This window comes from Triplophysa dalaica, chromosome 15 (assembly GCF_015846415.1).
Source record: "Triplophysa dalaica isolate WHDGS20190420 chromosome 15, ASM1584641v1, whole genome shotgun sequence".
Taxonomy (NCBI): domain Eukaryota; kingdom Metazoa; phylum Chordata; class Actinopteri; order Cypriniformes; family Nemacheilidae; genus Triplophysa; species Triplophysa dalaica.
This window is the reverse complement of record NC_079556.1, coordinates 5,443,876-5,459,555: the sequence shown is the minus strand read 5'-3', so window position 1 is coordinate 5,459,555 and position 15,680 is coordinate 5,443,876. Positions and strand designations below refer to the sequence as shown.

The window sequence follows — 15,680 nt, the reverse complement described above, 5'->3', positions numbered from 1 at the left end:
GTCAAAGATTAACAAAACATCTAATGATCTGTTTTAGAGTTAAAGTATTACCATTAAAAGTTAATCTAAATGTGGATGTTCATTGCTTTTATGCACCAAAATAAAAACACAAAGTCACATTTGTGTGTTCTGGTGCATTGTTTTAGACTTTGTTTTTAGTTTCATCTCATTCATAATGCTGTGCGTTACAAATGATGTACACTAATTAACACAATATGTCATTTCATGGTCTGTAAGATATATTTACGGATGTAAGATTTACCATTGTCAGATGTGACAGAAAGTTAATTTTGGACCCTTTGCAGCTTTGCTCCAGAAGAACTAATACACTGATAATCGTATTATATACAAAGAAGATCACACGCACTACACATTCATTAAGAACTATTTTATATTCATTCATTAGCAGCGTTCATCAACAGAAACCGGTCTGGATGAAGAGCGCACAATCACCACCAAGGTGTACCGCAGGCGTCTCGTTCTCAAGGTACCTGCCAGCTAAACCGCAGTGCTGTCAGGTTCATATCTCTACATGAGATTTTGGTCCGGGTCCAGTTTTGGTGAAAATCTGAATGTGTGGAATGAATGATTTTTTAAGTCAGAATACAGTGATTGGTATTTTGTCAAGTGTCTTTTACTTGTTTCTTGCTGTTGGTTTCTTTGTTCTTATCTGCTTACAGGTGCTAGGTTTTCATCTTTTAGGGGTCTTTGGGGTCTTTACTTTGATAAGCTTTTTCCTGTTGGAAAGGACAAGCACAAATTTGATCTCTTTAAGATGTTATTTGGGTCTCGTGAGATAAGATAAAGAGCATATGGAGTCCTTTCTCTGCTGAGAATCAGGCTTTGTGTATCTGATATTTGTATTTGGATTTGCTCAGAAACCACCTCTGCAATCAAAAATTGGAATTATGAATATTCAGATGTATAACAAAATTAACGAAACAAATTAAACAGGAAAGAGTCATTTCTGAGCAATGATCTTTAAATATGCTCGATTTATAAATGCATGTAATAGTGTGTTTCCCTGCTAACTGCCTGGTGTGGTTTCTAAAGGTTGTGATGGAGTGCATAAAGGCGTGTTGGTTCATATTTAAAGTTCCAGCTTTGCTTGCAGGTTCAGATGGCTGCTTTGGGTGTGTGGAAACATGCTTGTAGGTGTGGTGCCTTGTGTTTAAAGGTGCTGGATGTGTGGTTGTCATCATTTAAACTAAAGTCTGTCTTGCTTTAGGGAAAGGAGGCACAGAACATTCCTGGTGAATCCGTTTCAGAGGAACATTTTATTGATGAAGATGGAACCATTATTATTAGAAAAGTAACTCTGTCGCTTGATGTTTGTTTTTTCTTATATCTTTATTCCTCTCTGTTATCAGTTTCTGATGTTCATATACTCCCATAGTTTTTTTTTTTAATTTCTTACTTTACTTTGCCTTGTCATCCACACATCTAATAAAAAACAATTGCGAAATGAAAAAGTATACGGCTCCGTCCGAAATCGCATACTGTGACAGTACGTACTGAATTTAAAGAATTACCTGCCTATCGGCCATTTAAACAGTACATTCTAGTGAAAGTGACCTATTTTTGAGATATGGTGAAATTAAATTCTAAATTATTTTATTATACTTATTTATTTTCTATTAAGCCAGCTATTCATGAACAAAAATTTGGAATGCAGTTCATTTTCTTACTTAAGGTAATGAGCGATGTTGTGTTGTAGATGTATATGTTGTTGTCTCTGTAAAGCTGTACAGCATCTGTATTATAGAGAAATATTAAATCACAACACATATGCGTATTAAGAAGTCTATACAGAAGAATAGTGTTTACAAATAAATAAACATAAGCAGTTGCATTTACATGCATTGCATTTACATGACAAATGAATGCATTAAAACATAAGTATCTATTGCATAATGCTCGAACCGGCAGCTCCAGTCCATAATAACTATAATTTGACAACAATGGTGGTTCGACTTCACACGGCGCTGCACAGACTGATCAGCAAATGATAGCAAAGTGCCGCAAAGTACCGCGTGAGTGATTAGAAAGCACCCCTTCCTCTTTCCAGTGTGATGACTGTCCCAAAATGCACTCCCATATACCCTTGTGGACTCCTGCCTAGTGTCCTATAGGTCTGCACTTCCTGACATCACAAAGTGTGGACTCAGAGGAGGTCCACAAGACCGAAATGCGCCATTTGGGACAGTGCCATAGTATGAGTGGGAGTAGTATGAATATGACATACTGCGTCCGCCATGTTTTTTGGTCATGTGACCCATATGCTCTGACATATGATGTATTAAAAACAAACTACACATGATCGTTGATAAATCATAATTTAACCACGAGAATAAAAGAATCTGACTTTATTTCCACTATATTTATTTTATTTACTTTTGAAAATTGACCGTTGGTTAACTCCCGTGGCATCATGGGCTAGATAAGTCTCCATCCGATCCACACTCACGAATCTCGGCTGAAGTATTTGTCCATTTCTTGCTGACTGTTTTTTGCATACATTTTGCGGACATACCATTCATGACTCATTTTCACCTACTATATAGTATGGAAGTAGGCGATGTCGGACGCAGCCAGGGTTTGCAAGGCTGGCAAAGTGTTTCGGAGCTTTAAGCTTTGCTGTTTATCTCTCTTGCAGTTTCTTCCTTTAAACTTAACTCATTACTATCTTTTGACATTATATATAGTGACCTTTAACCTTCAATACCCACGTACAGGTGATTAGAAAGGTGATTTGTCGTGTGGACACACCAACTCCTGAAAACCAAGACCTGGGGAGTGGCACAGGGTCACAGGAAGGCCCTGCTGCCCTGGGGATGGGCTCCGCCCCTCTGGGTCCTGACATCCAAACCAACATAGCTGCACATGCTGAGGTTTGCACAGTCTGTGTGGAGTGTCTCTCTTTCTAGTTACCTCAGATTTTTCTAAATGATATCAAACTTATGACTGCATGAAATATTTCTTAGTAATGCGGTTTTAGGATAACAGGAACTTTAGTCACATCGACACATAAAACTGCAGACCAGAACTTTTTCTTTTGATTGTTTGGGTTTTCCTAACATTCACTTATCTTTGAACCTTTTTAAGATTTTATTTTCTAGATGCAGACTTATAGGTTTAATACTTTTAACTATTCTTCATCTTGTATCTCTTCTAACCTTTTATTGCACAGAGCTTCTCTCAAACCTGTGTGCACCTCAACTTCATCTTCGCTTTCTCTTCTTCCTCATTAATAATAATCCTTTTTTTGTCTTTCTTCCAGCTTGGACACTGTATACCATCTGCAGTAAAAAATCTCAACTGTACTACTTAACTGTTTTGTATTAACTTTTCAGTATTTTTCCGCATTAACCCGTTGATGCTAAAATGAAATTCCTATTAAATTTGAATAGACATCTGATATAGATCTCTCACTCTTTTTGTAATTGTAAACAGGGCGGCGTCTCCAAGGTGAGGAAGAAGGAAGAAAAACGTCTATCAGAAAGAAAACATCATTCATAGTGGGGGTTTGCAACTACAGGCAGGTTGAACACTCTTTTTATTATGGTTTTGGTTGGCAGACATCACATACATGTAATTATTACAGATGATGGTGCTTGTTTGAAATGGCAGTAACCTCATTTCTGTTGTGCTTCTTTTAACCATTGCAGGTATATTGATCTGTTTCCTGATGGGCAGGGCACCGAACGCTAAACAGTGAGATGCGGCCTACAACCCATCTACAGCTTCCACTTTGAAACGCATGGCATTCATAAAGACAGAACTCTGACTTATCAGCTTGCGCATGAGCATGCATCTCACTCGGATAAAACACTTCCTGTTCCAAGGGGGTCTTGTTGAATTCTACTTCCAGTCTTGAGTTGGGTCCCGGTGAATTCCAGTTCCACTTTCTTCAAACCTTCATGTTTCTGGGGGAGCGATTATTCATCATTCTTCTGAAAGGTTAAAACCTGTGGTGAAATGGACCATCAGAAACATTCTCGTGAATATCAGACGAGCAAGTTAAAGGGGAAGTTTCAAAATATCCCACCTGAAACTACTCCAGACAAAACATACAAATCCAACACACAATTCCCTGTGACCAAAGAAGGCACAAAAAGCTCTTTTTCCTGTTTTGTGGGGAAAACGATATAGATGCTGTTGAACCACAATGTACATTCGCCTTACGTGTTACCGCGGACCCAAGACATCAGGAGGAGGATCCCTGTGTTATTTTTTTTTATAAAACAGAAATAAATTATGTGGTGGACTTTTCTGTACATAAAACCTATTATGTAAAAAACAAAGTTTAGTAGTTAGGTTTGATGAGAGCACTACAAAAATACACTTTACAAGTGCTTTCAACATTTTAAAGACAGTCCGAGTGAAACTTCTCATGCTCTTGTATAATGAATTATTATAGCAGGTATGTTTGTATATGAGAATAGTTGGGTCAGTTTTCAGGGGATGTTTCCTTAAAATCCTCTGCAACCTGCGAACAATTCCCAAAATGGGAATGTGTCCAATTCTGTGAAGAAGTCAATCAGAGGACTTTTGATGCATGCTGTTCAACTTATTTTAAGAACCCTTTTTCTAAGTTTAAAAGACAAATACGAAAATACTTTTTCTGTGTGAACACAAATATATTTGTCTCAACTTTTTATATTCCAGAACATCACCCTACAAGCGTCCATCGTGTAGAAATGGTCAAGTGTGAAAAGCACTAAAGAGATCGCTTCCTTAGGAGTTTAATGTAGTGTCTGTTATCCTTTTGTATGGAAGACAGTGTCTGCTGATGTTAGCCTGAGGTGTTCAGAATGTATATGCTAGTATTCAGCCTCTCTGTTTAACTATCACTGTATCATGTGTATTGACTGTAAAATGTAGAGGTCTCTTTGTGTCTTAAGGCTATTTGTAACCATTAAAGGAATGTCTCCTTTTTTTTGATTGCTGAGGTTTTCAAATAAAATTTTTATGTTTTGTTTCAGGTAAGGTGAACATTTAGTATTTTCATCTGAAGTCACACTTATTCGTACGGGACGACTTTAATAGATTTAATAGCTAGATTTAATAGCTCATGTATTACATATGACACGCACTGGATTGTCATAATTTTAAGTATTACAAGAAATTGTTTCCAATTGTGTGATATATTTTAGATCAGAGAGTCCGTTTGTTGCAGTGTTCTGCATCGTTTTTGATAATATAGAATATTTCTTTAGAGATTACTTTGTTTGTTTGCCCCTCAGATAGCGTTAGTCTTTTTAGCTTGTGGTGCGTATGGTGTGAAATATGATTAAGTATGCTGAACTTTACCATGGTAATAAGATCTGAAAGACTTTACATGGAAACTAGGTCATGAAGGACGTGCGGTTCTGCTTCCCTGTGAGATGTCAATCAAAGTGTGGGAGGAACGTGGCATGGTTCAATCAGTTGTTTTTGTTTAAACTCTGTTTTCACCTGAGCAACATTTTTGATGTACAATTCTTACAATGAGTGAAGCCATTTAAATGTACCTCTAATAGCACTTTGTTTATTGGAGATCTTCTCTTTTAGAAACTAGCAGGTATGATGCCACCATAATGTTTCAAATGTCTTACAAAAATCTGATTTAAAAATTAAATAAAGGCATTGATTTTGCAAACCTATTCTTTTTTATTCTGTTGTTTTGATGTAATATTTGTGTCCAGTTGCCAACAAACATAAAACGTACTGACCTTGAGATCACATAGAAGTGTGCATTATGTGTGACTATATTAACATTGAGATCATATGTCACATTTTACTAAGTAGAAGAGTATGATCTAACTGTTACACTAAAATAATCATTCGGTTTGATAATCTGCATAATCATGTTTTATCATCCTATAAATCAAAGAAAAGTTTCCCACTCTACCTATTTACATGTTGCCCTTTAAAAAGAGTGCAGATTTTTTTGAATATTTGAGATTTTTTCAAAATTCGCTGCCTCAAACCATAAAACTAGAGCAGAATTTTAAAGTTCATCATTTTTACATGGACATGAATATACTTTTCATATTGTCTAATAGCCGATGTCACATTTTTGTACTGTATGTTACAAATGAATTTTACTTTGTGATGCTGACTTTGCAACCACCTCTGTAAAATCATGCAGTGTTACAATATGTCAAAGTTTAGCGTATTGTATTCATTCTCCTATATTGTAATATAGGAAACATGTGACCCTGGACAACAAATCCAGTCTTAAGTAGCACAGAAAAATTTTACTAATCGCCAAAAATACAGGGTATGGTTAAAATGACAAAAAATCCTTAGGACATTAAGTAAAGATCATGTTCCAGGAAGATATTTTGTAAATTTCCTACTGTAAATGTATACAAACTTTATGTTTGTGAGTGGATGGCCTGATACAGTGCCTCAGATTAACAACTTCAATATTTAGCTTTTTTTGTACCCTCAGATTCCAGCTTTGTAAACAGTTGTTGTTTCGCCAGATAGTGTCCTATCCTAACAAACCATATATCAAAAGACAGCTTATTTCTTCAGCATTCAGGTGATGTAAAAATCACAATTTCGAGACTTTAAGACTGGTTTTGTCGTCCAGGGTCACATATGTCCTCAGCTGCACTGTAGAAATTACACTGTGGCCTCCAAATGTAATTTTGTACATTAATGTTCACACTTCAAAATGTATGAATTTCAATTAATTGCAAGCATCCATGTGCCACCCTCCTAACAGGCTGCGCGAGAGAGAGAAAAACAAACACACTGTCCTCTCCACCACATGACGGCGCCACTCTCCAGACTCGCCTGCACTTTTTCAGCACGCCCAGTCGTTTCTTGGACAGTTCCCGTAGTGTGCCATCATTCGCTCCCCTCTCCCCATTTCTCCAGCAACGGACAGCCACATCGAGCACCAGGCGACGAGCGCGCGACACCATGGCGGATAGCGCGAGCGAGAGCGACACGGACGGCGCGGGCAGCAGCAGCAGCTCCGCCACCCCGCACTCCTCCTCCGCGGCCGCTTCTCACACCACTACGACCACCACGAACGCCGCCAGCAAAGTGCCGGGCGTCGTGATCTCGCAGTCCCGGCTGGAGGAGCTGACGAACCGTCTGGCGTCGCTGCAGCAGGAGAACAAGGTGCTGAAGATCGAGCTCGAGACGTTCAAGCTGAAGTGCAAAGCGCTGCAGGAGGAGAACCGCGACCTGCGCAAAGCCAGCGTCACTATCGTGAGTCGGCCCGTGCCTGCCGTTAATCTCTCCGTGACACCTGACAACACCCTCAGGGCCTCGGTAGACGTGTTACGAATGACAGTTCGGTCTGAAATTTGCTTGTTTTTTGAAAAATTGAGATATTTTGGAGGTCGTTCAGCACCTGTTGTTCATGCTAGCCTTGCAGCTAACGTTAACGTAACTTAGCTGTGAAAGGATAATAACTGACGTTAGCCAACAGAAGGCTTACAGCGGTTTAATACTAGCCGTGCTAATGTTTTGCTACATTTAAACGCGTTGAATGCTCATGTTACGTTAGTTGTTAAAGGTCACAGTTCAGTCGGTTTTTATTCCGTATGGTCAACAGAACTCTGGCGGTGGTCTGTGTGTTCATCTACCACGTAAAGCGTTTACTGGTTCACCATATGGTTCATTATTGTGGTGGGGCAGATGCAAGACGTGCAGTACTTTGAATCGAAGTTTTTTCTTTAGGAATGGGATTATCGTTATTGATTTATTATAAGGACTCTGTCAGGGTGGTTTTGCTGGCACACGGAATATTTGGCTCTAATGCGTCAACATCCTGTATGTGAATCAGCCATGCACTCAGGTCATCTGCATTTAGACAACGAGACAACACTCATACTCATATACTTATATATATATATAACAGTGGAAAATACTGACACTTGTGTTCAGTGCATTCTTTAATTGGGAAATCTGGTGGTGGTCATGTGTGATTTCTGCTTGTGCAACTGTTTGCTGTAAAATGCATGTCATGATTGTGTTATTCTGGAGGATTTGATATGCCATACGTACAAGTTTACAGTTAGGCCTCATTGACAACAAATACTCTTGTATAGTAATAAAGAGGTGCTTTTCAAAATCAATCTTTTCAAGTGGGAAATCATCGTAACGCATAACATTCCCTATAATAATCTGTTGCGTTGTTGATTCGATATGTATGGACGTTTACACAATTCTGTAAACATATAAAGTGGATTTTCCTTGCAAAAACGTAATGGCCTATCCATAACCAACAAATTTCTGTTTGTCATGTTTCAGCAAGCGCGTGCCGAACAAGAGGAGGAGTTCATCTCCAACACCTTGTTTAAGAAGATTCAGGCTTTGCAAAAGGAGAAGGAGACACTCGCCGTCAACTATGAGAAAGAAGAGGAGTTCCTTACTAATGACCTGTCCAGGAAACTCATGCAGGTGAGAGCCCATTAGTGTCTTTGGGGTCACGGTGAGAGGGGACCTTTCGGAAAGCTGATCGTTGTTTGGAGAACAAATAGGTTTGGGCTCGGAAACGGGATCGCGGTATCATTTTTAGTAAGGGTCACTTTCAAACGACGTTATGCGGGGATACTGATAACATCTTAATGATGTTGCATGAAGGATTGTATTGTAAAAAGTGTGTATTTGATGGTGACACATTTAATTAAACAGAAGCTACGATAAATCATGTGAGAGAGATTGTTTAGGTAATGTGATCATTAGTCAGACGGATTCTGCCTCTTCTCAAGAGAGACCAGATGACATTGTTTATGCTGTGTGTGGGTTGAATAGGTGTTCTGTATTCTAGCGTGCATAGTAATGAGTCATACACTGACTGTGTATATTTTCATATTTTTCTGAATTCGAACAAGCATTTATATAGGATCTTTGTTTTTTGTTGCTATGTTTGTGTAATCATTTGGTCAGCGCCACAATTTCTGACATGTGACTTACTTTAAATCACAGAACATTGTTTAGATCTGGAAGTGTGTTATGTATGTTATCATATATATTTATGCCTTTTACATCTCTTACAGCTTCAGCATGAAAAGGCTGAGCTGGAACAGCACTTGGAGCAGGAACAGGAGTTCCAGGTCAATAAATTGATGAAGAAGATAAAAAAACTGGAGAATGACACCATCTCCAAACAACTTACTCTAGAACAGGTACCATCTTCAAAAAATGTACTGTGACCATCCAAAACGAACATTTTATTTTACAACATCCAGCTTTCAACAAAACACAGGCGCTGAACAACATTAAAGTTATTGAGACCAATAGTATTGACATTTTAAAATAAAATGAATATAAAAAACACTATTTTTTTTTTGAAAAGTGTGTAAATAAAATAAATACTTCTTTAAGGTTGTGAAATAAGAGTTAACGATTCGGTCTTCTTTTCCTGATATTTTTATTTGATTTAATATTAACAAAATAAACTAATTAAAAGCATATTTAAAAAAAAAACAGTTTAATATGTTGATTTGGTACTTTTGACATCCCTTATTTCATTTAATGTGTGCAGCTCCGTCGGGAGAAGATAGATTTGGAAAACACTCTCGAACAGGAGCAGGAGGCACTTGTAAACCGACTTTGGAAACGCATGGACAAATTGGAGGCAGAGAAAAGGTAATGTCACCGTGAAATGATCTTTGGGATTCTTCTCAGCTTGCACAATTCAGCTGCAAACATGATCACATGACATTACCTCTTCTTTCTCATTGGCAGGATTCTGCAGGAGAAGCTTGACCAGCCAGTGTCAGCCCCGCCCTCACCACGAGAAGTTTCTATGGAGATCGACTCTCCTGAGAACATGATGCGGCACATCCGCTTCCTGAAGAGTGAAGTGGAGAGGCTCAAACGCAGTCTCCGCACTACAGAACTACAGCGTGAGTTTTTTTATTGTGCACACCTGCACTCTTATGAAACCTCTCTACATCCAGTAGTGCACACTCACAACAAAGCATACTATGCTGGTTATAGTATCCATACTATATTGCATTCAATAGTAGGATTGATTATTTAAGGAAATATTGCCCACAACCCCTTGCACTGCAGAAGAGTTTACCATTTCTTTTTGACTTAAAGTTATGAATTCAAGTATTAAAATAAGATTTGGTTAATGTTTGCGTGCAAGTTGCTATGCGAATGTGAGGTATGAGATTTATGTTGTGGTGTCACACATCCTCATATGTACTCCTCATTATCATGAAAGTGACAGTACAGCCTAAGTGTGCCATTCTTAAATTCTTAATACTTTTATTAATAGACTATATATAGTTATGTAAATCCGCTTCGTTTCAAAAGTCCGGCTGGGGACGACTCGTTTGCGTGATTTTGTGTCAACTCTTTTTTTCCAAGCCAGTGACTTTGTTATTCATTCACCTTTGGATTGACAAATTGGCAGACAGTTTACTTTCAAACATGGCAACATTACACAGTGCATGAAATGTAATTTTCATGATCTCATGTTATGTACTCTATAAAAACATTTTCTGTTGTGTTTTTGAATACTTTTTGTGTGTGTGTATTGACCACAAGAGGGAGACATCTCCTTTGACATGACTGAAAGGTTATTGCATCCTTCATGTTTCAGCACGTTATCACATTTAGTGTTATATCAGCACTCCTGGAACGTCTGTCATCCAATCAGATTCTCATGACCAACTTCATAATTTGCCACCTGGTATCCCAGACAGACACCTGTTGGCTGATTTTCATTCATTGTTCAATCCCTTTAAATAAGAATTTCATCCGTGCACACATGCATTTAAATATGAGCATGTAGATCAAGCATTTGATGGATTTTTAAAGTTTGTCTTGTTCTGCTCCATTGTCTCTCTTCATCCAGACACTGAGAAACGGGCACAGTATATTGAGGAGGAAAGGCAGATGAGAGAAGAAAACATTCGGCTGCAGAGGAAACTCCAGAGAGAGATGGAGAGGAGAGAGGCGCTGTGCAGACAGCTGTCAGAGAGTGAGAGCAGTCTGGAGATGGACGACGAGAGGTAAAGATGACCTATATCTAATGCTTATGTTTATCCAGACAGTCAGTAACCACACAGGTTAGTCTTAAAGGTGCACGCTATCAAATTTCTCGTTACTCTGACACTTGTACCAAAACAAGTCTTTAAATTAGCATTGTAGAAATGCATTGTTCAAACTCGACCTAGATTTATATATTCTGCAAATGAAAGTGTCCAAGTGGGAGCAGAATTCGGCCAGTCATGTGATCTCAGCATGTCTCCACCCATGCTCTTAGCTGAAATACCTGGTTTCATCTCATGTTAGCAATTTACCAACTATACCAATATTTAGAAAATATTACTCCTTAGTGCCCCGACATTTCAAGCACCATTGTTACTTTTAAATCCCAAATATTTCAACATAATCATATTGAAAAGTCTTAAAACAGACACTACATTTTGCTCTTTGTATCTCATGTCTCAGTCTCTCTCTCTCTCTCTGTAGATATTTTAATGAGATGTCTGCTCAGGGACTAAGAGCTCGTACAGTGTCCAGCCCTATCCCTTACAGCCCGTCTCCCTCCTCAAGCCGGCCCATCTCACCTGGTATGTGTCCACACACATCATGTCACAGCATATTTTAATCTCTTATTTCAACGCTCACAGCATCAGTTTTAATAAGCACTTTAGGCCTATCTTAAAATTCATTTGTCTACAGAGAGCAATGTGCATTATCACAAACATTTTATTACTATGGTGCATGCACCGATTGGTGTTATATCAGCGTCCATTATATACCTGAACCATTTTAACTTGCCTTCAGATTACACACAGACCATTGAGTGATGATTAAGAAAAGACAACAATGTATTGCTTTTATGATGGGTTTATTTTTATGTGAGCATACTCTACTCTACTCTACTCTACAATAATGTGGTGTGGTGGAATTTGCAGGTTTTATTGTCTGGGTAGGGAGGTTTGTTTTATAAAACGTTGGCCTATAAGCTTGAGACGGAGATCCTTTAACCTGATTTGTGTCAGTTGTTTAGTGTAGTATGCAGGAAGTTCATGATCTGCATCTTCCTCTTGTGTTTGCTTGTGGGCCATGCTGATCAGCCACACCTCAGAGTCTTGATTTATGATCTTTTTGAGACCACCTGTTTTTCCATGCAGATTCTTTTGCTAAGGACAATAATTCAGGAACTTCTCAAAGAGGATTAATGTACGGATCTATTTGTGTTTGTTCTGCATCTTCTCCTTTGTTTGAAAATCAAGTCATGTTATGCAGACAACAAGCAGGATAGACGACCTCACAAGAAACTAATAAACTGATCAGCTCAATTAACAATCATCTTTGTCTCTCTTTTATACCAGGTTTGTCGTACGCTAGTCACAGTGTTGGCTTCACCCCTCCGGCCACCCTGAGCCGAGCACCACTTCCTCACTACACATCACCTGGACTACACATCCACCCGGGATCCTCACACGCTGTACAGGTGCGTGCATGCTATTCATATCTACTTATCTGTTTATTGGTACTTAAACACACTGTCTCTCACACACAAACTGTAAAGACATCTAGCCTTATTAGTGGATTGTTGTATTGTATACAGAAAATGGTATTTTGGATAGGCATCTTTGTTGTCTTTCTATGTTTTCTTCTGTAAAGCTGTTTTGGAACAATCCACATTGTTAAAAGTGCTATATAAATTGAATTGAATTACAGTTCTTTCTTTCATTATAAATAAAAGCGATGTGAAGACATCTCATAGGTGCCACAAGGGTATCCCTTGTGATATAAATTGGATATTTAATTACTTCTGAATTATTGGGGAAGTGATGATGGCCGTTAAGAAAGTAATAAATATTATATAAAAGCTCAGGACTGGTAGTTGTAAACTTGCCTTTTTTAAATTCAGGTTGCGCATACCCGTTCAACCTTTTAACCTTTACTTATCACCAGAACATTTTGAAATCAAGTACAGCATGCGATGACTTGCATCCTTACAACATCTTTTGTGAGATTAAAGTTTCACTATTTAATGTAAAAAATGCAATTCATTTATCTTCGAATTGGAACAGAAGGGGTTAAATGGTAGTTATGGTTCAATGGAAAGGGTAAGATAATGTTGTTTAAAAATTACAAGGATATTTTTTTTATGTGACAGGACCAGGTTCTATCCAGTTCAGATCAGATGAGAGCTGGACATTCTTTCATTGCTGTTTCATCATTTCTGTTATTTGATAACTTGTTTTTGAGTTACACTGTAGCTTTTGATTTTGTAAATGTCTGATTGAGTGTCTGAAAACTTTCATCTTTGCTAATGCGATTATGGATGGGTTCTAGTATTTTTATTCCTCAATCTTTTACGCCATTCAGTATGGTTGAGAGAAATGTCAACGGAAACATGCTTTTCTTAGGTGTCTCTTTACCAGTCAGCCAGCAGATAGATAAGTTAGAAGTCATTATTTTACTGGTCTCATTGGCAGCTTATGTAAGTTTGTGTAGGTATGCTTTAAGTCATTTTGCATTTGAGCATAGGGAACATTACAACACACTTCTTTTAAGACATATCATTGTGTCATCTCTATCTCACAGCAGATCCAGCCCACATAAACTCTGACAGATATATTCTAATATGGCAATTGAGCTTGTTAGATATCACCAAAAGTGCACTTCTCACTACACTTGTGACCACCTCAAGCTTTTAAAGAACAACATTCAGTTTTAAGACTTAATGCCCTTTTAATATAGTTTCTTTGATATAAATGGATTATGTCAAACACATGGATATAGTAACAGTGACTTGCTTGTTTTAGCAACTGGCTCTCTTTCATGTCTTGCAGTGCCATGAAATTGTTTGCTCGCTTTGATAAACAAAAGCCAAACCTTCTGTTATTAACACGACACTCACTCAAAGGGTCACCTTTGCACTTTTTATACTTTGCTTGTATGCATGCACAATCTATAAACAGTCTATAAACTTAGAGTGACATTGGACCAGTGTACCTTTTAGGTGGTTAAACATGCTTTGAGATACAGTAAACCAGAACAACAACATTGCAGGTCAGATGTTCGTTTATGTAGCAAAAACAACATGACTCTCTGTAGTGTTTGGATTGTATCGTGTAACCGGAACGCTCCGCACCGCTCTAAGCGGGCCTCGAACCGGGTCAGGCTAAAGACCGCAGTCTCTAGCGTCTGTCGCTAGAGCGTCCTTGAGGCCGGGGAGTGAGGTTTACATACTGCACAGCACTTCACTAGCTTTCCTCCGTTACAATCGCATAAGAAATATCTTGTTTTAATTCTTGTTTCGTTTCACAGAGGCCATCCCCAAGGAGAAGCAACAGCCCAGATAAGTTCAAGCGTCCAACGCCACCACCTTCCCCTAACACACACTTTGGCGTACAGCACCCTCCTCCTCCACCGCCACCCGCACAGCCGATGCTCCAGTCTGGCTCCTCCCACTCTGTGACATCACAGAGCCCCTCCTCTCAGCCTTAATGCATACAACATGCGCTACCTTAAGCTAGGCTACTCCAGGATAGGCTACACTACTACTACAATGTCAACAACTCGGTGATCCTCCACTGGGCAACGTTGGAAGCGAAAGGAAGGAATATGGAAGTTGTATTTGTGAACTGGGAAACGAAAGGACTTGAGAATGCGAAAAAGGAGAACTTGTAGATGCTCGGCCAACTGACAGACCCCATGCCGTTAAATTTTGTTATTCTTACTGTTTTTCTTTAAAGTGATCAAGCTGGTTTCGTAAGGGTTCGATCTACAAGATCATTTATCAGGGTTGTTGAGTTTGTTGGCTGCGTGCGTTAGAATTTTTTTGTGGAAAGATCTTAAGTCTTTTCCCTTCCTCTATTAAATCTTAACTATTTTAACAGATTGACTGTTAAAAGTACTCAAACATTTCCTATAAATAAATGAGTAAATGCTGTCAATAATGAAGCTCAATTGGACCCATCTTTCCTCACAACAGAGAGCATCTCCTCAATGGTACAAGACGAATCTTGAATCCCAGGACATTTGCCATGGGGGAGGCAGTGTAAAAATGTTTTGCTTTTTTTTTGGCTGTTTTGCTTGTAAAACAGATGTGTGCGTGGCTCTTGTTGGCAGCATGTAGATGATGGTAAAGACAGTTTGAAATGTACTGAAAAAGCACTTGTTGCCTCTGCGTGTGTATTATAGTGTTTGTGTCTGCGGGTGTTTGTGTGTGTCTGCACAGCCATTGAGGTTTCCCACGACTGCTGGTCGGGGACCAGTCTCTCCCTGCTAGAATCCACTACAATAACAAAAGTCAATACTGGTTTCTGATCAGCAGACCAACCTCTCTCAGAGCTCTCGCTGTAAACCGAGAGCTCTAAATGCTTATTCAGATGGAGATTTTTTGCTTAATGCAAGTGTCATATAACTAAACATGAACCAACGTGATGCAACAAAACAAGGTACTGTTGAACAAATAAACTCAACATGATTAAATGCTTGTACAAAAGAAATCAACTTCAGTGGTTTTGTTTTTTTTCATGCAAGTTCGATTGAACTAACCAAACTATAAATAGTTTGTGGAAAGTATGTAAGCCTTCTATTACAGTGCGAAATAAATTAGAAGGTAATACATTTAAAAAACGTTTAAGCAGATTTTTAAGATATTCAAGCCAATCATTTTTATGAATTATTACTTTCTAAACACTTTCTTAAGTTTTAATTGCATTTCAGCTGCAGCTATTGTC

General features: G+C 38.5%; 2 protein-coding genes across 2 annotated transcripts in view; both read left to right on the top strand.

The window, feature by feature from the left end:
- The window catches only part of ank3a (ankyrin 3a), a 68,313-nt gene extending 62,668 nt beyond the window's left edge, over positions 1-5,645 (top strand). Inside the window, 5 exon segments of the mRNA XM_056767375.1 lie at positions 407-487; positions 1,229-1,312; positions 2,736-2,891; positions 3,454-3,538; positions 3,669-5,645. Coding sequence (XP_056623353.1) covers positions 407-487; positions 1,229-1,312; positions 2,736-2,891; positions 3,454-3,519 — 387 coding nt within the window. The 3' untranslated portion in view covers positions 3,520-3,538; positions 3,669-5,645.
- A 1,116-nt stretch (positions 5,646-6,761) lies between these two features.
- ccdc6a (coiled-coil domain containing 6a) lies at positions 6,762-15,450 on the top strand. The gene is made up of 9 exons (XM_056768746.1): positions 6,762-7,212; positions 8,260-8,409; positions 9,009-9,137; positions 9,497-9,600; positions 9,700-9,860; positions 10,823-10,979; positions 11,443-11,543; positions 12,312-12,433; positions 14,263-15,450. The coding sequence occupies exons 1-9, from the start codon at positions 6,919-6,921 to the stop codon at positions 14,440-14,442; spliced, it is 1,398 nt and encodes a 465-aa protein (XP_056624724.1). The 5' UTR covers positions 6,762-6,918; the 3' UTR covers positions 14,443-15,450.
- Positions 15,451-15,680: the final 230 nt, after the last annotated feature.